At 43.7% G+C, this 25,057-nt stretch overlaps 1 protein-coding gene across 4 annotated transcripts in view; it reads right to left on the bottom strand.

Moving 5' to 3' along the window:
• The window catches only part of ldah (lipid droplet associated hydrolase), a 414,051-nt gene that overhangs the window by 370,408 nt on the left and 18,586 nt on the right, over positions 1–25,057 (bottom strand). For 2 of the 4 annotated variants that reach the window (XM_070885075.1, XM_070885076.1), the window contains exon 2: positions 18,849–19,013. In XM_070885075.1, the coding sequence (XP_070741176.1) occupies positions 18,849–18,999 (151 nt within the window). In that variant the 5' untranslated portion in view covers positions 19,000–19,013. Of the gene's footprint in view, positions 1–18,848; positions 19,035–25,057 lie in introns of those variants that run through there. The other 2 variants (XM_070885078.1, XM_070885077.1) reach the window with 2 other exon arrangements.

The following is a 25,057-nucleotide window of genomic DNA, read 5'->3' as shown; positions in this document are numbered from 1 at the left end:
AGCAATCTCTTCAAAACCAAAACATACAGTACATTGCAAATCAATATTGCAAGAGAAAATAAAATACTGGGCCACTTAACTTTGACTGCTGAAACCCATCTAACTCTTGCCATCACAAACAATATCCAGTGCACATTCCTTACTGTGCATACCTAATATAGCTCTTGCAACTATGCTAAAGATTCTCAACAAAAAACCTCTGAGAGGAAGAAGAAAAATTCCACCAACATTTGAGAAATGTATTCACAAAATCAGTTGTATTAAATGAATATTTGACTGAAATGAAATGGATGTGCATCATCATATGATGCAGGTTATTTAACTTAATTGTACTTACAGAACTAGAGAACATGATTATGAAACCAACAAGCCCAGAGAATGGAAAAAAAATCCCCCCCATAGTAGATGATATATGGAATAGAATTTTGACAAAATAGTTAATGCTCTCAGTTGAGACCTTTAAAAACAAACTTGTTAAATACCCGTATATGAATGGGATTGAAGATTAAATACACAGAGGTGGTCACATGTTGTGCGGTATATTATGATCCTCCAGTTGTTGGTACCACAGAAATGTTCATACAAACGTGCAATTCACTGAGGCACAGAGGGTCAAATGTGTACAATGTAGGATTATAAAGTCAGACAGCCGTTCTGGAGCTTTGCCTGATTTTCCTTTGGTCATTAAATAGGCTACGTGGAGTCCATGATAGAATGGATTGTTGCTGGCCGGTGGAATGAAATGTTTGATATTAGGTTTACGTTTTTCTGTTCAACACTCTATGCTTCAGGGGCACAACCATACTTGGACCCACTTTTGGGCAACAAAATGCTCTTGCTGGGGATAGCCACTAGTTTCACTGTGCCTGCCAGGCAGCTGACATGCATGACTTCTTTCCTCCTTCACTACTGTGCTAGTTCCAGGGACCTGTGAGGAACACCAGAGGCACACGCGTGCTGCTGGTTGCAGGAGGGCGACAGCTGTGAAGAGGGCGACTGGGTTTGACATCACCCAAATCCAGGTCGCTGATTGGAACGTGGGCAGGTACAGCAGGAGCAGCAAGGTCGGGGCGAAGGAGTGGCGAGGTCGGGCTGAAAGCACGGGGAAAGTTCATAGAGCGAGGTGATCGGGGCCCAAGAGAGGCGTGAGTTCGGGCCCAGAAGAGGCGAGGGCCCAGGGGCAGCGCGGGCCAGCTCACATTGCATTATGTGTGCACACTAGGTCTGTGCAGCAGAGCAGATCTCCAGTCATCTTGGTTAATCCTTACCACTAGCCCTAGACCTAGCTCTGTCAAGCCCATATGGTGGCTGGTGTGCAACGGCCACCACACGTTTAAAAAAATCCACGCATAGGCATCTTCCATCCTTCAATATGCAATTCCGTACCTGGAATATTAGGTCCTTCATTGAAACACCTGTGAACTCATCCCTTTTTGGTGTGGAAGCAAGTCATCCTCGATTCGAGGGACTGCCTATGATGATGATGGCATTATTGTGGCAATTGTCATCTTTAGATGTACCATAAGTAGACTGATCTGAAAATCATTAAGTGGGCTGGATTTTCAGTTTCTCCGTTTTCGCCCGGGCGGGAAGTTACCGCCCAATTAACGTTAGCGATTAATTGTTTAACTTTCGTCGTTTGGGCTCTGCACCGGGGCATAGCGCAAAGGGAGGCATTGAACAATTTTTGCGGTGCAAAAACAGGATCCTCACCAACTTTAGCATGGGGCCGGGAGCGCTCCGAGAAAGGCCTTGGGAGAGGGAAAGGAAACATTCAAAAAACATTAACAACACCCTTACCTCACAAATCGCTGCAAAAATATAAAAATATAAAAACTTTAACTTACCTTTTTTTGCAGTTTATACAACTGATCGCCGCCGGCAAGGCTGCACCGCTGCGTTTTCCATGGCGGTCATCGCGGGCGGGTTTCGCGGCGAATGGGTGAGACTCAAAATTTGCATCGGTGTCACAACGTGAGCCGTTGCACACCCGTGCAGCTCTCCCCGGCAGTGCTTCTCAGTGCCGCCGCAAAAACCGACCCGAGGATCGCGACCGGGCGAAAAACAGCTGACTGCCCCATTTTTTGCTGCGGAGGGTCAAAACGCAGCGAAAACCCGGTCGCAAACAACCCGAAAATCCAGCCCAATATCTTAGAATTAGGAATTACAAATATGACAGCTACTATTAATTCTAGAGTTTTTGAAGTAGACATTAGCCATGAGTCTGCTGCCTGTTCTGAAAAATCATCAGTTGATTCGAGTTATGCAAATGTGCTTTTACATACAAATTTTGAAAGCAGCACACTCCTGACTTCAGTCTTTATGTGAAACATCAGCAAATCATATTCTTAAAAAAGGATACAAAAAACAGTAAGAAACCCAGCTTTTCTGAATTTGAGAATACTATGGAAAGAAGTCAAGCAGCTGCCAATCCAGAGAGACTTTCAACAAAAACAATCCTCTAATTGAGTGTAGGATCTATTCAGCTAACTTCCCTACGGGGAACAGCTGAGCAGTAGCCTGAAGGGAAGAGGCCAGGTTACCAGACTACCTGTGAGCAACATATTGTAAGCATAACATTTGTAATAAGAGATTTGAATTCTAGGATGTGTCCTTGTTCGCTTGAGGATCATGGCCAGCAGGAATAAAACTTACTCCTCTTCTGGCATTTTAGTACATCCTCAATAACAGAGAAGCATAATAGACTTTACAGTTTGTTTGATAGTCCGATAGAGAGATGCACACCATGAAGGTGCGATGGCGCTAAACCATTGTGAAGGGTGCACCTTACTTCATAAGTCTTCTTGGATCATGCAATGTGCTCCCAATTGGTGGCCAAACAAATAATCGGCCTTCATTTGCTCTATTTGAAAATGGGATAGTTTTGAGGCCAAATAAATTGAAGAGTTGTGACCTAACTGAAATAAGGCAGCAAAAAGAGCATCTAAAAACTTGATAAATGATAGCTGTTCTTGGGAAAAAAGTCCTGTTTGATTCTCATTGTTGTTAGGGAACCTATTGCCCATATTTTGAATACAAGAGCCACAAGAACATAAGAAATAGGAGCAGGAGTAGGCTATTTGGCCCCTCGAGCCTGCTCCGCCATTTAATAAGATCATGGCTAATCTGATCATGGACTTAGCGCTACGTCCCTGCCCGCTCCCCATAACCCTTTATTCCCTTATCACTCAAAAATCTGTCTACCTCCGCCTTAAATATATTCAATGACCCAGCTTCCACAGCTCTCTGGGGCAGAAAATTCCACAGATTTACAACCCTCTGAGAGAAGAAATTTCTCCTCATCGCAGTTTTAAATGGGCAGCCCCTTATTCTAAGATTAGTTTTAGTTTCCCCTATGAGTAGAAATATCCTCTCTGCATCCACCTTGTCAAGCCCCTCCATTATCTTATGTTTCAGTAAGATCACCTCTCATTCTTCTGAACTCCAATGTGTATAGGCCCAACCTACTCAACCTATCTTCATAAGTCAACCCCCTTATCTCCGGAATCAACCTAGTGAACCTTCTCTGAACCGCCTCCAATGCAAGTATATGTTCCTTAAATACGGAGACCAAAGCTGTATGCAGTACTCCAGGTGTGGCCTCACCAATACTCTGTACAGTTGTAGCAGGACTTCTGCAATAAAGGCCAACATTCCATTTGCCTTCCTGATTACTTGCTGTACCTGTATACTAACTTTTTGTGTTTCATGCACAAGGACCCCCAGATCTCTCTGTACTGCAGCACTTTGCAATTTTTCTTTATTTAAATTATAATTTGCTTTTCTATTTTTTCTGCCAAAGTGGATAACCTCACATTTTCCTACATTATACTCCATCTGCCAAATTTTTGCCCACTCACTTAGCCTGTCTATATCCCTTTGCAGATTGTCTGTGCCCTCCTCACAATTTGCTTTCCCACCCATCTTTGTATCATCAGCAAACTTGGCTACATTACACTCTGTCCCTTCATCCAAGTCATTAATATAGATTGTAAATAGTTGAGGACCCATCTGCAAGCCTCAGAGCCAACTATGCCAGGACACAGCAGTTCATATGTTTATCCTAGAAGTCAGGGTCCTAAAGATAAAAATACAATATATTAAACCCAATCCCCATCAAGCAAGTGTTTTTTTTTACCTTGAGAAGTTGAAGTTACATAATTATGTTTATAGACACAAGGATAATTACAACATTTTTAATATTTTAAAGGAATTCAGTGTCCCATAAGACAAAGTTTGGTTGAAATTAAGGTTGTAACAATGCCAGGATTTTGAGCTTCGTATCTTCATCCAAGTGGGACTTCAAAGCTGCAAAGCTTTGGCCATCATCAGAATTCAAAATGACTGCCAGTGAAGGAATACATCATAGCTGGCCCAAACAAAAGTAAAGCTTGGGAAATGGGTTACTGGAAAATACAAAATCACAGCCAAAGTAGAATTTGTTACAGCTCTAGTTAACAATCTGATTATGAATGTTAGAAATTGCTGTTCATGAATAGAATTATGTCAGGTAGACATCTGATTTCCCCTGCATTTTTACTAAGACAAGTAAAATGTAAAATAGCATAGGTATTGGTTGCCTAAAACATTTTAAATCCTCCCAAATTTTATGAACATTCAATGTTTGGTAAAGTTTATATATATATATATATATATATATATATATAAAAGAAATCCTTCTTGCATAATACATTTTAGCTATCACATAGATGGAAAAGCATCCCAGTTTCTAATAGTTTTTATAATGGTTGCTCATTTCACACTCAAATGCACATTATGCCCAAAACACAGACAGTGAAAACAAAACACTGCTTCACACTTATACAATAAATAACATCTTGAAAAATCGTTTGCATTCTGGAAGTTATTACTGAACAAAAATCACTTAATTACAACAATTGCAATTGTTTCTATTATTTTCTGAAAAATACTAACCGTGCAATTATTGAATAACAGAGTTTAAATACAATGAATAGAGTTGTTAATGCAGTTATATAAAGGTCCATTGTAATGTTCCATAGTTAAGAAGCAGTCATTTGAAACATTACAATATTGAAGTGTAATGTGAGGTAGGCTAAAATCAACAGCTGAGTCTTCAAAATAGGCAAGCTTAGAGCTTTTCCATCATTTCTTCTGGCAACATGCTTCTCACTCGCATTAAAACAAAATTAAAATGCATTTTTTAGCCTGTTGCAATAATCAAAAAAGCCTGACGGCACTCTGGAGTTGTTGGTCTGATTGATCTCCTCTTGTGGACAGGCACATTGCTTGCTGTTAAGGGAAGCAGCTTATGCCTCAAAGGGGACCTTTGGATCCAGAGCTCTTTACACCATTTGGGCCAATAGCTTTTCCAAGATTAAGCTTTTAAAGGGCACATTTAGCTTTCTTTCGGCTGACTGCATTGCTACGTTTGGATGGAATTTTTGGAACAGAGCCTAGGAATTCAGCTGCATTTTCAGTAAATATTATGTCCAGCATCCACAAATTACCCATAAAATTGTAACATTTCATTCCATTCTCAAAAAGACACAATAGGGTTCGATCCAACGTGAGATACAGATTATTAGGCCATCAACTTCTATGGGTTTTATTTTCGCCACTATTGGGCGCTGTTTTTTTGGCGTCCGCTGGTTTTTTTTGAAGCAATCTTGATTTTGCAACTTTCCTCAAAGTTTGTACGCCGGCGGCGACTGTCAGCGTGGATATTTTATACGGCAGATTTTTTGGGCGCAGGTCTGGTTGAAAACTGATTTCCGCACCATTTTTGGCCCTTTTTGGCCATTTAACCGATTTTCGCCAACGCCGATTTTTTTTTCAGGGCGGCAACACAGTGGCCTTAAGTACTGATCAGAAAAACCCTATGTTAACTTAAGGAAATCGGCGGTGAGTATATTTCTGTTTTTTGGAACGAGGGAAGACGACAATTCAAAACACAAATTTATGCTGATTTTTGCAGAGGAAACTCGGAAAATAACTCGGAAAGTTAATTTTTCCCACAGAATGTTTTTGAGAATGGGCAAATTGCGACTCCACCCCACCACAGAATCTCTGCTCACGGGACTCCAGGCACGGGTCTGAAGAGTGCCAGCCGGCCGGCGGAAAGATCGCTCACTAGGCCGGAAACATGCACAGGAGCTCGGCGCTTGGATTCCACCTACCGCCCTGGGCTCAGCTTGGAAAGTAGCCCGGGGGACGGGTGGAATCTAAATGCCGAGCTCCAATGTTTCTGACCGGTCAAGGGAACCATCCTGCCGGCATGCACTCCGAACTGTGCATCGGAGACGGCACAGCAGCAAACATTCGCATTTCGGCAAAAGCTAAGTAAAGTGCCATAAATCATTGTGCGTATCGTCCCTATAGAGACAGAGCTTAGTGTTGTGCATGTGCAGACCAGGGTGTGGCCCGTTCTACTAGGGCATCACCCAGCAAAGGTGTGAGTGTTTCACTAAGTACTGTCTCACAATGGCAAGAAAAACAAAATTAATAATAATTATGGGTGCAACTATTACTATGTCTCATGTAATAAGGTTGATTTGCATGCATGCCATACGGAGGCGACGGATAATACGATGCTACCATCGCAGAAACCAGATCGCTCAGGCATTAATGGGGAGGAGGCCATACCCTGATCGAATCTACAGGGACCGGCGATCATACCTACATCTGAGTGAGGCAGACTGCATTCGCAGGCTGCGATTTAAGGAAGGATATACTTGCATTGGAGGCTGTTCAGAGAAGGTTCACTAGGTTGATTCCAGAGATGAGGGGGTTGACTTATGAAGATAGGTTGAGTAGGTTGGCCTATACACATTGGAGTTCAGAAGAATGAGAGGTGATCTTATCGAAATATAGAAGATAATAAGGGGGCTCGACAACGTGGATGCAGAGAGGGTACTTCCACTCATAGGGAAAACATAACTAGGGGACATAATATCAGAATAAGGGGCCGCCCATTTAAAACTGAGATGGAGGAGGAATTCCTTCTCTCAGAAGGTTGTAAATCTACAGAATTCTCTGCCCAGACAGCTGTGGAGACTGGGTCATTGAATATATTTAAGGCAGAAATTGACAGACTTTTGAGCGATAAGGGAGTAAAGGATTATGGAGAGTGGGCAGGGAAGTGGAGCTGAGTCCATGATCATATCAGCCATGATCTTAATGAATGGCGAAGCAAGCTCGAGGGGCCAAATGGCCCACTCCTGCTCCTATTTCTTATGTCCTTATGATTTAGAAAGGAGGTCATCACTGAGATCTGCCAGTTAATCAGGGCAGACATACAGCCAAGAAGTGGCAGGAGGACTGCCTACCTGTGAAAGTGAAGGTCACTGCAGCACTTGCCTTCTATGCTTCTGGCTCATTTCAAGCAGCAACTGGGGACATATGCTGCATCTCGCAGCACGCCACACATTGCTGCATTCGACAGGTGACTGCGGCACTGCATGCCAAAAGGGACCAGTTCATCAATTTCCCTATGACGACGCAGGCAATGCGAGACAGGCTGTGGGGTTCTCCAGAACTGCTGGGTTCCCAAAGTTACAGGATGCAATCGACTGTACCCACATCGTCTTGAGAGCACCTTTGGACGACTCCGAGGTTTATCGCAACAGGAAATGGTTCCATTCCCTAAATGTCCAGCTCATCTGCAACGATATACATCGGATCATGGCAGTGGATGCCAAATACCCAGGTAGTATCCTACGTGAGAGCATTATATCTGCGATGTTTCAGGAGCTGCCAGAAGGGCACAGCTGGTTGCTCGGGGACAAAGGGTACGGGCTCGCCACCTGGCTTATGACCCCCCTTACGCAATCCCCGCACCTGAGCCAGAGCATCGGTACAACATGTCACACAGAACACAGAGCATCATAGAGCAGACAATTGCCTAACTGAAGCAGTGTTTCCGATGCCTGGAACACTCTGGAGGCTACTGGTCAGTTCACTGTCGTGTGCTGCATCCTGCACAACTTGGCCATCATGAGGGGGACAGGTACTGGACATTGACGATCCTCCTGAGGGGGAGAAGTGGGGGGGGGGGGGGGGAGGAGGAAGATGAGGACCAGCAGCAGGAGACGACAGACAAACCCATGCCACCACCTCAACCAGCAGGATGACGGCGGAGGAGGCAGCCTCGTGCACCTACACACACACACACACACACACACATTTACAAATATAATTGCATTGCATAAATAAAAATATTACTTACAGTAACTGCTTGGCCAAGGTCCTACCACTTCTTTTTGACCTCCATGCCGCTTCTCGGGGTCATGGCCACTCTTCTGCAACTTGGTCCTAAAGTTTTGCTAGTTGAGAGGGTTTCAGTTTCTTTTGTCCCATTCTTCCTTTGTTCTCAAGCACATCCCATCTCCTCTCAATTATGTCTACCAGGGACTCAATTTCTTCTTCTAGAAATCTCTTGGCCCTTCCCATTCCCCTTGTCCTACCCGTTCCCCTTCCCTTGGATCCATCTTTTGCAGCTAAAATTTAAATGTCCAGATCCAGCTCCGATCCCAATGTGTTCTCACAAGCTCTTGATTGAGACCAGAAGTTTACTGTGGATTCGCAGGCACACCCGTCACGTGGAAAAGTGATTTTTTTTTTCCGGCGCACGCTCACAGACTTTTCGGTGCACACTTGAAGCTCCACTCTCAGACTTAACTTCGGGTACCGTAGCAACAAAATGAAATTTTACTTTGCCGAAAGTTGTACTTTTTTTTTCCCCAGCGCAACTAGGCACAAAAAAAAATTGACCGTACATCTTCCTGGGCGCCAAAAATCGCCAAGATGAAAATTGAGCCCTATGTTCCTTAGTCCTAGTTCCGTAAGAGACAAAAACAATTCCTGACTTGTGAATATCTATACAAACAGAAGAGTAAAACTAGAGCTCTCTTAGCATTTATATAATGAAGTTTAAAGAATCAAGCTATTCAGAGCAAATTGAAAGAATTGCAATATTCTGAGACATTAAAAACTACATTAGGAATTTAAGATGGCTCATTAGTGCTAACCTGCCATATGCCAAATATAATAAGGATGGTCACTGACCAACCCCTGAAACTTCTCACTTTATTAAGCCATAAATTTTAGTTTGCAGGCTGTATAGGTTACAATGATGGGCACTTGAGTTACGATCCCAGACTAAAACCAAAGCTTGAATAAAATGTTTTATTTTCGAGATTCATGAAAGGATGTAGAATTCAGCAGATACCTCATGCTGATTTCTTGCTGATGGAAGATTGAAAGTCACAATAGCCATTATATGCATTGCATAACATAGAATTTACAGTACAGAAACAGACCACCTGGTCCAACAGGTCGATCTCGGTGTATATGCTCCACACGAGCCTCGAGTAACCCTATTTCATCTCACCCTATCAACGTATCCTTTGATTCCTTTCTCCTTCATGTACTTATCTAACTTCCTTTAAATTAATCGCCTCAACCACTCCATGTGGTAGCGAGTTCCACATTCTCACCACTCTCTGGGTAAAGAAGTTTCTCCTGAATTCCCTATTGGATTTATTGGTGACTATCTTATATTTATGGCCCCTAGTTTTGAACTCCCCCACAAGGGTAAACATCCTATCCTATCATAATTTTACATACCTCTACCAGGTCACCTATCAGCCTTCTCTTTTGTAGAGAAAATAGCCCCAGCCTGTTCAATTTTTCCTGATAATTCTAACCTCTCAGTTCTGGTATCATCTTTGTAAATCTTTTTTGCACTTTGCCTCTATATCCCTGGAACTCTTTAAGCAATAATTGGATGCAACATCTTTCCAGATTGATGAATTAAGGTGGAGTGAATGGCCTCACTCATCCTGGTGACTCTCCCAGGACTAATCAAATCCTCAATCTATATGCAATGTAGTTTTAATTCAAAAGATACTGTAGGTTAGCTAAATTTAGTCAAATGTGACACATGACAGGGATTAAAGTTTAGATATAAACACTATAAAATGAATTTGTTGCGTTTAAAAGCCATTTAATAGATTATTTTCTCAAAACCATGATGGCCAATACTATCCAGGATATTAGGCAATAAATGCAATATCCCTTTCAATTGTCAAGCCATCGGGAAGGCTACAAGAAGCAGAATCCATTATCGGGGATTCTCCTATTCACATGTTGTTGTAAGTCACGAACAATCCCATCTCAGGATAACCTCACTTCTGAAAGTGATGTGTGCTATCAGAACTAAGCATGCATTTATGTGGATCAGTCTTTCCCTGCTCATATAGTCCATTTTACATTGTCCACTCTAGTGGGACGTTGCTGTGTTATCTGGATGTCTTTAAACTCGTGTTTATTCTAAATAGCATCCTTGCAAAATATTTGGGCCAGTCGCTTCAAATTCATCAATAAATTTCACAACTATTATCTGTCCAGACATATATTAACATATATTACTTACCCATTTAGTAACTTCTGAAAGAATGCTCAATTTCAGGCTGTTGGCTTTCCAATTTTATTGTTTAAATGCCCTGCAGGTATACATTTCATCCACCCTATCCGGAAAACATAACCAGACTAAAAGACAGAGGTGGAGGCAGTCTGTAAGTTAATTCTATATAATACATGTCTCTCTTAGAGCTAAAAGTTGAAGTAGCGCTGCAGAGATCTGGTTGATTTCCATTTTATGCAATCGGGTAAATGCAGATAGTGTGCAAATAAGTTTGATTGAAAAGATTTCTTAAAAAATCCTTGTGTCACAAAATATTAAAGAAGTAATAGCACATTTAAGGGATAAAAGACAGAGAGGAATAGGGATCAGCATTAAAATGTTCAGAAAAACTGGAATGCCTCATTTTTGTAAGACACTTGGACCAGGTGGAATGCATCCAGGAACACGTAAATAAATTAGGATACAAGTAATGGGTGCTGTAGCAGAATTTTTCACAACTCTTTGGGTATAAAAAAGATTGGAAAATATTTTCAGGGTGATCACACACGCTGCTTTTAGCAACTCTAATATAAAATCTGAGTTAAAAAAGATATCAGGAAAGCAAACAGAGAGCATGAAAGAATGTTGGCAAGTAAAATCAGGGAAAATCCAAATATGTTTTATAAATACATTAAGAGCAAGACGATAACTAGATAAAGAGTGGGGGCCTATTAGAGACCACAAAGGAAATCTGTGTGTGGAGGCAGAAGATGTGGGTATGATTCTTAATGAATATTTTATATCTGTTTTCACAAAAGAGATGGGCGATGCAGACTTTGCAATGAGGGAGGAGGAGTGTGAAATATTAGACGAGATAAACATAGTGAGAGAGGAAGTATTAAGAGACTTAGCAGCTTTGAAAGTGGATAAATCCCTAGACCCGGATGAAGTGTATCGCAGGCTGTTAAGAGAAGCAAAAGAGGACAGAGCAGAGGTTCTGATCATCATTTTCCAATCCTCTCTGGCTACAGGTGTGGTACCAGAGGACTGGAGGACTGTTAATGTTGTACCTTTGTTTAAAAAGGGAGAAAGGGATAGATCAAGTAATTACAGGCCAGTCAGCCTAACCTCAGTGGTGGGAAAATTATTGGAAAAAATCCTAAGGGACAGGATAAATTTTCATTTGGAAAGACATGGATTAATCAAGGACAGTCAGGACGGATTTGTTAAGGGAAGGTCGTGTCTGCCTAACTTGACTGAATTTTTCAAGGAGGTAACCAGGAGGGTCGATGAGGGCAGTGCATTTGATGTAGTGTGTATGGATTTTAGCAAAACTTTTGATAAGGTCCCACATGGCATACTGGTCATGAAAGTAAAAGCCCATGGGATACAGGGCAAAGTGGCAAGTTGGATCTAAAATTGGTTCAGAGACAGGAAGCAAAGGGTAATGGTTGATGGGCGTTTTTCTGACTGGAAGGCAGTATCCAGTGAGGTTCCGCAGGGCTCAGTTCCGTTACAGCCTCCTCGTTGAAGTACAGGCACCTCACGTGCTACTGCTTCATCAGGTTGATATAGGAAAAGTGTTTCCTAAAGACCAGCTGGGTCCCTTGCTTTTTGTGATATATGTCAATGGCTTGGACTTGAATGTTGGGTTGAGAATGAAGAAGAAAGCTGTGGACTGCAGGTAGATATCAATGTACTAGTCAGGCGGGCGGAACAGTGGCAAATGGAATTCAATCTGGATAAGTGTGAGGTAATGCATTTGGGGACGGCCAACAAGGCAAGGGAATACACATTAAATGGTATGACACTAAAAAGTGCAGAGGAACAAAGGAACATTGGAGTGCTGATCCACAGATGCCTGAAGGTAGCAGGCCAGGTAGATAAGGTGGTTAAGAAGGTGTATGGAATACTTGCCTTTATTAGTCAAGGCATGGAGTACAAGAGTAAGGAGGTTACGCTTGAACTATATAAAACACTGGTTAGGCTGCAGCTGGAGTAGGCCGCAGCTGGAGTACTGTGTGCAGTTCTGGTCACCACATTACAAGAAAGATGAGATTGTACTGGAAAGAATGCAGAGGAGATTTACAAGAACGTTGCCTGGACTGGAGAATTTTGGCTATAGGGAAAGATTGGAGATGCTGGGTCTGTTTTCTTTGGAACAGAGGAGGCTGAGGGGAGACCTGATTGAGGGGTATAAAATTATGAGGGGCCTGGATAGAGTGAATAGGGAGGACCCGTTTCCCTTGGCAGAGGGGTCAACAACCAGGTGGACATGGATTTAAAGTAATTAGGGGGAGGTTAAAAGGAGATGAGGGGAAATGTCTTCATCCAGAGGGTGGTGGGGGTCAGGAACTCACTGCCTGAAAGGGTGATCAAGGCAGAAACCTTCACCACATTTAAAAAAATACTTGGATGTGCACTTGAAGTGCCGTAACGTACAGGGCTATGGACCGAGAGCTGAAAAGTAGGATTAGGCTGTATAGCTCTTGGTCGGTGAGTGCGGACACGATGGCCGAAATGGCCTCCTTCTGTGCTGTAAATTTCTATGATTCTATGAATTACATTATACTGAACTGGCAATTAGGACATGGTCTTTAAAACAAAAAGTTTCAATGGGAGATATTTTGGACAGACAGCACTGTAGCTGAGGATACTAAAAGAAAACTGACACATTTCTGTCCTCCAGAAAAAAATTACCATCTAATTGAGCTAATGAGCCTTTAAACAATTTTATATTGTAGGAGATAGCAGGAAGCAGAATAAAGTGTAAAATAAAAACAGAAAATGTTGGAAACTCTCAGCTGGTGTGGCAGCATTTGTGGAGAGGGGAAAGTAGGGTTAACGATTTCGGTCATCGATCTACCTTCCTCACTCCACAGATGCCACCTGACTTGTTGAGCATTTCCAGCATTTTCTGTTTTTATTGCAAATTTCCAGAATTTGCAGTACAGGTACAATTTCTGAAATCCGGCAACCTCGAGACCTGGACCGAGACCGTGCCGGTTTTTGGATTTTGCCGGATCTCAGATGTATTGATTTTCTTGTCAGAAATCCAACAATTTCGGGACTGATTTTGCTGGATTTCGGACCTCGCTGTTGGCGCTCCTCGCTATTCGCTGATCCTCTGCTTCTCGCTGCCCGCCGATTCTCGCCGCCGATTCTCACTATCTTGGCCGCCCCAAAACAACCGGCTTTCGGACAATTCCGGTTTTCGGACAGCCAGATTTAGGATGTTGTACCTGTATTTTGCTTTTTGTATTGGAGAATAAAATGTATGTCACTTTCTTTGGAGACATGCTAGCCAAAATCTGGGAAGTCCCTTTCAACAAAAATCCATTGGTACCAGACAGGATTTATTAAGTAGCATTCCAAAGAACCGAGGCAGATTCATTGTGACAGCTATCTCTTCGTACTAAATAAGCATCTGACCATGTTTTTTATAATTCATTCATGGGATGTGGGCTTCGCTGGCAAGGCCAGCATTTATTGCCCATCCCTAATGTTAGACTCTCGCTTGTTGGAGATGATCATTGCCTGGCACTTTTGTGGCACGAATGTAACTTGCCACTTATCAAACCGTCCAAGCCTGAATGCCCATCCCTAATTGCTCTTGAGAAGATAGTGGTGAGCCGCCTTCTTGAACCGCTGCAGTCCACGTGGTGAAGGTATTCCCACAGTGCTGTTAGGGAGGGAGTTCCAGGATTTTGACCCAGCGACGATGAAGGAATGGGGATATTCTTCAAAGTCAGGATGGTGTGAGACTTGGAGGAGAACGTGGAGTTGGTGTGTTCCCATGCGCCTCTGCCCTTGTCCTTCTAGGTGGTAGAGGTCACGGGTTTGGGAGGTGCTGCCAAAGAAGCCTTGGCGAGTTGCTGCAATGCATCTTGTACATTGTACATACTGCAGCCATGGTATGCCGGCGGTGGAGGGAGTGAATGTTTAAGGTAGTGGATGGGTTGCCAATTAAGTGGGCTGCTTTGTCCTGGATGGTGACGAGCTTCTTGAGCGCTGTTAGAGCTGGAGGCATTCAGGCAAGTGGAGAGTATTCCATCACACTTCTGACTTGTGCCTTGTAGATGGTGGAAAGGCTTTGGGGAATCAGGATGCAAATCACTTGCCGCAGAATACCAAGCCTCTGACCTGCTCTTGTAGCCACAGTATTTATGTGGCTGGTCCAGTTAAGTTTCTGGTCAATGATGACCCCCCAGGATGTTGATGGTGGGAGATTCGGCGATGGTAATGCCGATGAATGTCAAGGGGCGATGGTTAGACTCTCACTTGTTGGAGATGATCATTGCCTGGCACTTTTGTGGCACGAATGTAACTTGCCACTTATCAAACCGCCCAAGCCTGAATGTCATCCCATGTCTTGCTGCATGCAGACATGGACTGCTTCATTATCTGAGGACTTGCGAATGGCACTGAACACTGTGCAGTCATGTGACGTAGTCATATGTATTTTATGCCTTCAAACAGTTTGTATTTGGGATTGGGATCCCTTATTTAAAAATAATTCAAACTTTCTGTTAGACACCACAAACTTCAATTAGCGTATGGCAAATTATACCTTCCCTTTCTCTCTAAAGCAAGAACCTCAGAAGGCGTTAAATCTCAAGAAAGCATGTAGAGCATAGATTATTATAATCAATTGTTCAAACAGTCTTTCGTCCTCCTTCGTTTGGTCTATGGGAGAGATGTAAATGTTCCTCCTTGGAGTAGAGAGCATCCGCTACCTTCCTGATACAACAGTGTACAGGAAACTGAGAGATGTCACCTGCTTCAGCCTGGAACAACCCCATGATATAAAAGTTAAGGGCCATGATGACCTTGACAGCCACAGGTATTGCTGTCCGTGCCCTGGTTGGGCCTTCAGTTGTGGCTGCAGCAGGTGACAGAGTTCTGTTACAGCCTCCTCTTTGAAGTACAGGCACCTCATGTGCTACTGCTTCATCAGGTTGATATAGGAAAAGTGTTCCCTGAAGGCCAGCTGTGAGTAGGGCCCCCTGCACAGTTCCCTCCTCCTCCATCTTCTCCCAGCTATGCCTGGCCACTCTTGTCTTCTGCTCCTCCTCCCCTCCAGCCCCAAAGGCAGACAAACAAACCACGCAGAGTGAAACAGAATATTGCAAGGCAGGTAAGCAGTTCAGCACCGGCAAAAGGTTGTTTCCAGAACTCATTCGTCAGTAGTGGAACAGAGGAAATAGCCAAAGAAAAGGCCAAGAAGTTGACTAACAGCCCAGCCATACAAATCAGCAACTAACCTTTCTGGTGCTCCTGCAGAGTTTTTTCTGACTGTTAATGCCATGATTTGCTGTGTGAGTTTATCAGGCACTGGGGCAGATCAATTTCACAAAAGGGTCCTATAACCAGCCTAGGACCCTTTTTTTAATATTGCAATGAGCTTTTTGAATATTTCCGGTGTATGCCCCGATGGCCAATCCAATATGCCGGGCTATGCACATCCAGCATGAGATGGGCATATGGCACCGCCCACCATATTGGAGACTTAAGTGCTCATTTCGCACCTGAAAATGTGAAGCAATACAAATTTCTGTTAAAAGTAGCATTATGCATAACTTGCCAAAGTGAATAACCCCATTCAATTTAGGGGATGATTCTTTAAGGTGGAGAGGGTAACTCTATTGGATTCGTTTGTCTAATCCAGCTACATGCAAAACAAGGTGCTTTTTTAAAAAATAAATCATTCAATCACCTTTCCTCCAGTTACCCCTTGGCTAAATCAGCGATTCTGACATCACTGCTGAAAGGAAAGGTTCAGATGCCATTATAATGAGACTTCCTGCTGGTCGTGATGGCTAGAATCTAACCTGGAGTGCTTAAAACAAGTGATAAATTAGCTTTTTTGTTCAAAAAGAATCTGGATTTAGGTTACATCGTAATCATTTTTGGAGCGATACCGTTCCTGGAAGTTCCACTTGGATTTTCTATAAATACTTAGGCCCCAATTTTCCCCAGCCTTAAGTCCATAATTCATCTGTTTCTGGGCCGTTAGGGTGAGGGAAAAGGGGAGAAGACCTGGTCCCTGCCCCACTAGTTCTCAATGCACACTTCCAGGTTTAGCATTCAGTTCCAGCGAAAGCATGCAGATCAATGTTAATAATGCAGGACTCAATGCTGAGTCAGCACTAAGTCACATCAAAGCTCACTGTAATTCATCATCTAAAATTACCAAACGATGAGCAGTGCAGGCAAGAACATTTCAAGGATAACAAAGAAACTTATTTTGGTATCAGAGGCCATTTCTAGACCATTTTTAAATTATTCTTCCCCCATGGTACATACATTCTCATGAGGCTTTGTACCAATAGTTTTACTTATATATGGCAGGCAGACTGCGATGCATAAGAGGTGCTCACCTGCTGGTACCTGCACACCAGGTTCTGCATACAGAAGACACCAGATCTCACTATCGCAGATGATTAATGCAAGCGGAGCCTCCAACTCTCAATGACAGCAGGCTCAATGGCACAGATACAAGTGAAGGCCTGAATGTAATTCTGGATGATTCTTCAGAACCATCCCAATCATGGCATGTTATGCTTGATGTGATACAGCATAAGCCAGCGAAGCTTATTGGCATCACCCACCAAAATGCCACCAACTGTACTTGCAGGCATTGTTGCACTCGCCTCCAGTGGCTGTGGGAAAATATTTTCACAGGGTCGGGTTTGGAGAGTCAAATGCACAGCTATGCCATCTGTTGTGAGGGCACCTGTTAACATGCATCATAAAATGCCATGGAAAGTAACTGATCAACTGCAACCTCAAGCCTTTATATGGGAGATACCTCTTCCTGCATTTTTATCTGTCAATTTTTAATCCTCTATTCCTTCAGTCTCAAAAAGGTTGCAAATGGATTGAAGTGCCTTTGGAAACTCTCTAAGACTTTCAGAATTTGTATCCCCCATTGTGACACATTTCTTTAATTGTTTCCATTTTCACTTGCACATAAATTTATCTTCCGACCACTACTATGCTTCCTGCATTTGACGTGTTCTGCACCTGGTTCTGTGAATAAAGATACAAATCAGCTGCCCCAGAAAATGTGAGTAACACGTTACCAGTCAGCTGGATTTACTAGTTCTTGAACTTTTACATATGGTTTACAGCAGAAGTGGAAAATCGGCACTTCAAATGTTCCCTCCCCTTAAATGGAAGGATAGATCATTGGATCGTTTAACTCATTCCAAGAATATATGGGGTGAAATTCCCCAGCGTCCCATTGGAGGCGGTAACCCAATCGGGGAGGGACTTCCTGTGCCCGGCGGGAAAGTCCCGCCCCGGCCCAAAATTGGGATACCGCCCCTTACAGGAAGTAGCGTACAATGTCGGGCGCTCCACTTCCTGTTGGGGCGGTATCCGGGGCGCTACACGGGCGCATTTCAAAACCCCTCCCCTTCTGTTAAAGGGGAGGGCTGCTGCACACTCTGCAGGGCCTCTGATGGCCTCTGCAACCAGGGCGGCGTGGTGCCATGAACACAGCCCAGCACCGAGACAGAGTGCACCACGCCACGGAACATCAACCAGTCAGTCGGCCAAAATGACAAAATGGCGGTGCACGCGCAACGCACCTCCACTTTAAATTCTGCGCTACGAGCGGAGGTTGGCCTGGTTCGCGACCCGCGAGGCTGGCGCTGACACTGCTCATGGCAGCCTTGCGGGACGCTGGCTAATTTCCGTCACGGGGCAGAAAGGGGCCACCACGCATGGCGATGATGTCATCGGCGGTTGCACGGCGGCCCAGGGCGCTACCGTGCGCGTGCCTCTGCTAACTCCCATGTAATTTCGCGGGAGCCGGTAGCGCCCCCCCCCCCACCTGAGCGAAAACAGGTTTGCGCCCCGGAGGTGCTAATGGGAGGCACACAACAGGGGCATTTCACCCCTCTAATCTTTTCTGCACTAATGGCCCTGCTAACAGGGTCCCTTGAATAATCCATCTACTATGAACATTGGAATACAAACCTCAGCATACATTAAGTCTGTTCGAGGAAGGAAACTATTTTGGTGCAGTGTATTTAAATTTATTTCCATTGTAACACTAATAACCATATAGATTGACATTTTACAGTTTCTTCTTAGATAGTTTTTGTGAGGCAAGCTGAAAAGGGATGCATTCACACTGGTGTACACCTCCACAATATATGTTGGAAGGTGTGAAATTGTCAGATAAAGTTGTTTTTCTATAATACAAACTGTCACAATGTAGATCCAAGATGGGGGCAAAAGAAATTAATTGCTCTGCAGTGCATGAAAATCGTGCTGAACCCAGATATTTTTTCTTCCAATGTTATAAATTTTAGCATCTGAATTAAACTGAAGTTATGTTACTCAGTGCTATTATTGGCAAAACAAGGTTTTGGTACACGCAAGTTGACAGAAGATTTGAAAGCACCTGTGTTTTTTTTTGGTCTTTGAAAAGCCAATACTTTGAATTCCTTACCTGGAATAATTAGGAATAACACCTTGGAAGAATTATTTGATCCATCTTTCTGCCAACAATCAAGGGATCCAAACTTTAACAGTTGAGTAGCAGCCCCACAGCAATAGAAGAATTCTTCTTGGGCTAATGGTCCTTCCTCCATACACAGCATTTTCGTACTGGAAGCTAAACAAACAAAATTTGCAACTGTCAAAAAAAAAACATGCAATCGGTATCTTACACTTGGGAGGGGGAAGGGTCAGGGGGAAACGTAATATTTGTTAAGGTTAACATCAAACCACATCGAATATTAGGTACACTGCAGGTAACATAAATTATGACTGCGTGAAGCCCAACAAATCCAGGCATACTTCCAACCATCCAATGGATGGTGCAACATTAAATTGGACGGCAAACATAGGTTCAAAGTTTAAAGCGCAGCTGCATGGAGATTAGTACCACGACAGGAGAAGTGCTAGCCAATTGAAGAATCATGTTGAAATGACTTAAGATTTAAAAATGTTAATAGCTGCAGTAACATTGATTTTGGTTTTAAAGCGGGGAAAACTTTCATCTTTCCAATCATTGGCAGTAAAGCAAGAAGAACAGCAATGTAAAAGAAAACATTAGGGCTGTTTCCTCAAGGGATCCCTGCAATAGTTCTGAGTGCTAAGTAGTACAATACTGATAATAATGATATAATTTAAAAGTCAAGTTTGTTATTCAACTCTGGTTACTATGCATTTAAAGTTTAAAAAAACATAATCTTTGAACTATTTGAAAAATGTTGCCCCCTCTCCTTTACTTGTTGTAGTCACATAACAACTTAGATTTTCTGCATAGTTATACAAATACTTTTCAATTACTGTCAGTCTTTCCAAGTCCAGGGTATAGAAAAATTCTTTGGAGTTCTGAAAATTGTCACCGAAGAACAACGTGGATCTGTACTATATAGGAATGCTTGAATTAGTGGCACGGTCACAGTCCACTAAACTAAAATCAAGAGTAATGCTGTAATGCCTACTATCCTTGCTTCCTCCAGAAATGGTGCTGTACCCTCTAAAAACCATTATTACAAGAACACCTCTTATTCTAACTTGCTCCGGAGGTGGAGCAGTACTCTGATGCAACAAACACAGCTAAAAGACATACCAGGCTAGATTATCCTCTGGAATTTCACCCATATTCAGAAAGTCCCAGATGGAAATCAGAAGAAGAGATGACTACCACTGAATCCCGATCCCCAAAAAGGTACTGGCACAATTTTTCTGTGACCCAACTTGAGGCGGAGTGCAGCGGCTGTTTTGCCTACAAATGACCGCAGGAGGGCATTGCTGGGCCCAACAGCCCAATTCCCTTTCTTAATAACAATACCATAAGCATTGAGGCCTGGAAGACCAAAGTCATTGCCTTTGGCCCACTTCACATTCAAACTCCGTTCTTTCTCATCAATTTCACTTCCTTCACCACCACCCCCCACCCACCCCCGCTGCCCCAGCCACTGTCTCAGACTGAACCAGACTGTTCACAAGCTTGGCCTTTCACGCTACCCAGAGTTAAATCTCCGACCCCTTATCCTCTCCATCACAAAAAACACCTACTTACACCTCTGTCCCATTGCCCATCTTGTAGCTGCCTCAGACCATCTGCTGCCAAAACCCTCATCCATGCGACTGTCACCTCCAAACTTGACGATTGCAATACTCTCCTGGCCAGTCCCCCATCCTTCAACCTCTTATAAACTTGAGCTCATTCAAAACACTGCTGCCCATATCCTAACCCACACATCCATCACCACTGAGTTCGTTGACCGACATCGCCTCCAGGTCACAAATGCCTCCAAATTAAAATTCTCATACTCATGTTCAAATCCCTACATGACCTCGCCCATCGCCATTTTGGTAACCTCCTCCAGCCTAAAACACTTCGAGAACTCTGCGTTCCTCCAACTACGGCCTCTGCTGCATTCCAAAATGTATTCACCCCACCATTGGCAACAGCACCTGCAGCCGTCTAGTCCTTCTGGAATTCCCTCTCTAAATCTCTCCATCTCTCTTTCATCCTTTAGGAGCCTCATTGGAATATATCTCTTTGACTAAGCTTTTCGTTCCCCTCTCCTGATACCTCCGTCTTTAGCTCAGTGTCAATATTTGTTTGACTAACATCTATGAAGCACCTCAGGATGTTTTCCTACATTAAAGGCACTATATGAACGCAAGTTGCTGTTGTTGTTTATGGGGGACCACAGGTGGTGCACTGCTGAATGCTACAAGAGTACCAGAGCTGGCCGCAGGAGACCTCTGTGCCCCTTCTTCAGAGCTTCAGGTTTTTTTTCTGGGCATTGGGATCCAAATGAGTTCCTCGATGATGAGGCACAAGTAAAGGATCAGCAGGACCACCTCAGAGATGGCAAGCTGAACAAGCAATGTGGGTGGCTTCTGGCACTTACATACTTGAACACACGCTTCTCCATCTTCAAATCCAGGTGGGGTTAGCTCACTGTAACCTTTAGCAATACTGGAGAAGGTTGCACTTCACTCAATAAACAATAATGAAGTTCTGCCAAATGAAGGCACTGCTCTTAAGGGGCAGTCTGACTAAGATCTGAGCCGAGTATCCAAATACTCTTCCCATCACAGTCCCTATTTGGCAACAAGCTCAAATCATTCACTTGCTGATATGTAGCTCCTTTCCAAACTAATAAGGCTCCCATTTGAAGATCATTTTGCTATTCCTTTGCAAAGTCATTCCCTACGTTGCCCTAGATCATTCCATACATAACCTGTTAGTGACAAAAACCATTCACTGAAAACAAATCTGACGAGCAAGACCACAGTGCCTTAACTTATGTATTCTTTCAATCCTAGCATCCTATTTCTTTTACTGTGATGACTTGCTGATGATGTGCAGCAAGATCTGTGGGGGGCATGAGGTGGTACTTCCTTGCGTTTTGTTATAGGTCGTTTCTCCTTTAAGACAAAAGTAGAGAGAGTGTCGTCATATGAAATGTAATCCAGCTTTCAGAAGGTATTTCATAATGGTGGCGAGAACAGGTGTTGCCAATGAAATACCTATCATCTGAGTCTTCCACTGCGTCTCCATATGTTCAGATATGAATACACAAACACTTGCATAAGGAAAGGGGTGTGAAGGATATTGCGGTAACGCCTGCTCGTTGCTGATAAATTGCAGATGGTGTTCAATGCAGTGAAGGAAAGGTGGCTGCAGCTGGAAAAGATGTTTAATATAGGGCACTATTCCTGTCACCTTGGTTGCCCAGGAGGCGTAAGGGAAATTATTTTGCATTGAATAGCCGTGCAGGGGCTGCTGGAGGTGGCACTCGCTGCCAAGGTTACCTCCTTCCCTCAGGGCTAAAATGCTGGGTTTAATTTTTCTGGATTTCAGACAGCACCCCTTCAACTGGAGAGTCTTTAAATTAATGGCTTGCTGCCCTGAGGAAGCACCTGCCTCAGATACTGCTGCAAGCCATATTGTTACACACACAAAATGGTGCCTTGATCCTTTCAGCTGTTGCAGTGGCACTCAATTTTTCTCCAGCCTCTGTACCCCCAAAGGGAGGCTCCCAATCGAAAGCAGTCAGTACACTCCCTTACAAGGCTGCCACAAATATTTAATGAAGAAAAATTGAGCTGATTCTAAGTGGTGTAACACCACCTGGTGGAACATGCAGTTGCAGTGTACTTCTGGTGGTAAACCAGCCACAAAGATAAGTCCAGCCCAGCATATCTTTCAAGGTCATCAGAGGTTCACTCGTTAATACTGAATGTTTTGCCTATTAGAAACAGTGGCCTAGAAATTGCCTGTGAACTGGGCACATGGAACTGTGCCATAATGGGTATGCCCGAGGCACATCTTATATTGGGCCATGAGCCTCATTTACATTAGCGAACTGCAAACATGTGTTGGCGAAGTGAATGTGAATTTCGGGCGCCCATTATACACTTGTAGAACGGGCATCTTGTCACAAAAGAATCAACTCAACATTTTGTGAATAACAAGAATATTGTTTTAATGTTATATTCTGGGTTTCAGCTGCATCAAAATAAAAATTCAGAGTTGTGCTAATTTAAAGTTCATTATTAATTAACAAAACTTCCTAAAACATGGGCATTTTGAAGAAATAGATATGAAATTAAAAACAAAATGGCACATTTTGATAATTTTAAAACTTATCAGTGCGAGTGGGTTTTGACTATATAAATGCAAGTTCTTTCTTGTATGACGCGCAGTAAATATTAGAGCCTGTCTTTTGCTGTTTTTCTCAAACACAGAATCCTCGCCACTGTCCTACATGTACAGTTCTCTATTCCTCACATTAAACAGATAAAGATGGTTAATAAATCCATTTAAGTTAGCCTTTGGGATGGGTGAATGAACTCACACCATTATACTACAGATTCTTTAAACGAGTGAAACTTATCCCTAGTGTGCCTGTCCTGAAACAATATGGTATAATTATAAAATTTGAAAATACCCAAGTTTGTACAACATATTCAAAATATTTAAAGTAGAATAACCCCTCTAAAAAAAAAACATTTTGGGCCCTCATCCAAAGGCAGGCTTTACATCGCTGGTCAATAGATTGTTTTCCCTATTCAGCAGCAAGCACTCTTACTGGCTCCAATTAGATGCATTTCAGAGCTCCAGCTGTTCTACTTCCAAAATGCAGGAACATTCTCCCCACATTTCCATTTCTGACTCTGAGGGAGTGTGATGCCCATCAGTGAAAATGACTGTTGAAGCAAGTAATTTTTGATGTGTGCTCCTGTGCATTGGGAACTAGATTAAAACTCCCTGTGCTCATTTCACTTAGTACCATGTACACAACAAGGCTTTGGACCCACTAATTTGGAATGGATGAACTCCTGATCACAGTGGCGATAAGAAAAGCTAATAAATACAGCAATCTCTCATCAGACTGAAATTTATAAGCCAGCTGAAAAAAGTGGTAAAGCAGGTCACATTATAGCATTGAATCACATTTAAAAAGTACTTGGATATGCAGTTGAATTGCTGCAACCTACAAGGCTACGGGCCAAGAGCGGGAAAGTGGGATTCGGCTGGAAAGCTCTTTTCCGGCCAGCACAGACAAGATGAGCCAAATGGCCTCCTTCTGTGCCATAAATTTTTCTGATTCTAAGCAAAAAATACTAAATAATGGCAAGAGAGTGAAGCCTGCTCATGCTCTCAAAATATTTTAAATATACTGGCTGGGAACAGAGTTCTCCATGAATCTAACCATTCTCTTATGGTGGCGGAAATCGGGATTCACAGCTACACACCAGTCTGCAATTTGACTCTGGTATTGCTGGCTATTAAAGATCGTCGACCGGTTTTAGCTTAACCCCAACCTAAAATGATCAAGGTCCGGCAAGTGCTTATTGTATTTTTAAGTTTTTATTTAAAGACAGTGGCAGTGGCTTAGAGGAGGCTGGTCCTGAGCAACATTGGGCCCAAGTTTCGGGCCACGCCTAGAACGGCGTAGCCCTGACCTGGACACCCGTTTTTCACGCCAGAAAGTGCGCCTAAAAAGTACTTACCGATTCTCCGGTTCCCTGCAGGGCCCCTGGTGCTGGACGCGGCGCAGCACGAGCTGTGGGGGGCGGAGCCAGGTCCCTGCGCTGAAAACAGTGCCGGGACCTCTGCACAGGCGCGCTACAGTGGGCGCGCATGTGCAGTAGCTCCAGGCGCCCTAAACTGTGTGGGAGGAGCCCGAAGCACGCAGCCCCTAGCCCTGGCCGAATGGTCTCACTGGGGCTGCGTGGATCAGGCTACACCTCCCTCGCCCAGCTCCTGCTTCCTCCCGACCCGACCCCCCACCCCTCCCCCCCCACACCGGACCCGACCCAACTCGACTCCCGCTCCCACTCCCCGCCCCCGTCCCGACTCCCACTGCCCCCCTCCCCCGCCCCCGAACCCAACCCCCGACCCAGCTCCTACCTTTAAATCCGGTGCTGGGGGCGGGCTCCGCCCAAAGTCTTGGGCCCAGCCCGTTCAGCCTCCCTCTCCTCTCTCTCTTTCCCCCCCTCCCTCTCCTCCCTCCCCCCCTCCCCCTCTCCATTCCCTATGCCTGATTTTCTAAGTGTAGGCAAGGTTTTTCTGAGCGCACAAAAATCTACACGTACTCCATTCTAAGTTAGTTTGGAGTAAGTTTTCACTGCCTAAACTTTCAAAACGGGCATAAATGGCCGGACACGCCCCCTTTTGAA

Source organism: Pristiophorus japonicus, chromosome 7 (assembly GCF_044704955.1).
Source record: "Pristiophorus japonicus isolate sPriJap1 chromosome 7, sPriJap1.hap1, whole genome shotgun sequence".
Classification (NCBI taxonomy): Eukaryota; Metazoa; Chordata; class Chondrichthyes; family Pristiophoridae; genus Pristiophorus; species Pristiophorus japonicus.
The sequence above is the reverse complement of the archived record's forward strand: the minus strand, read 5'-3'. Positions and strand labels throughout refer to the sequence as shown.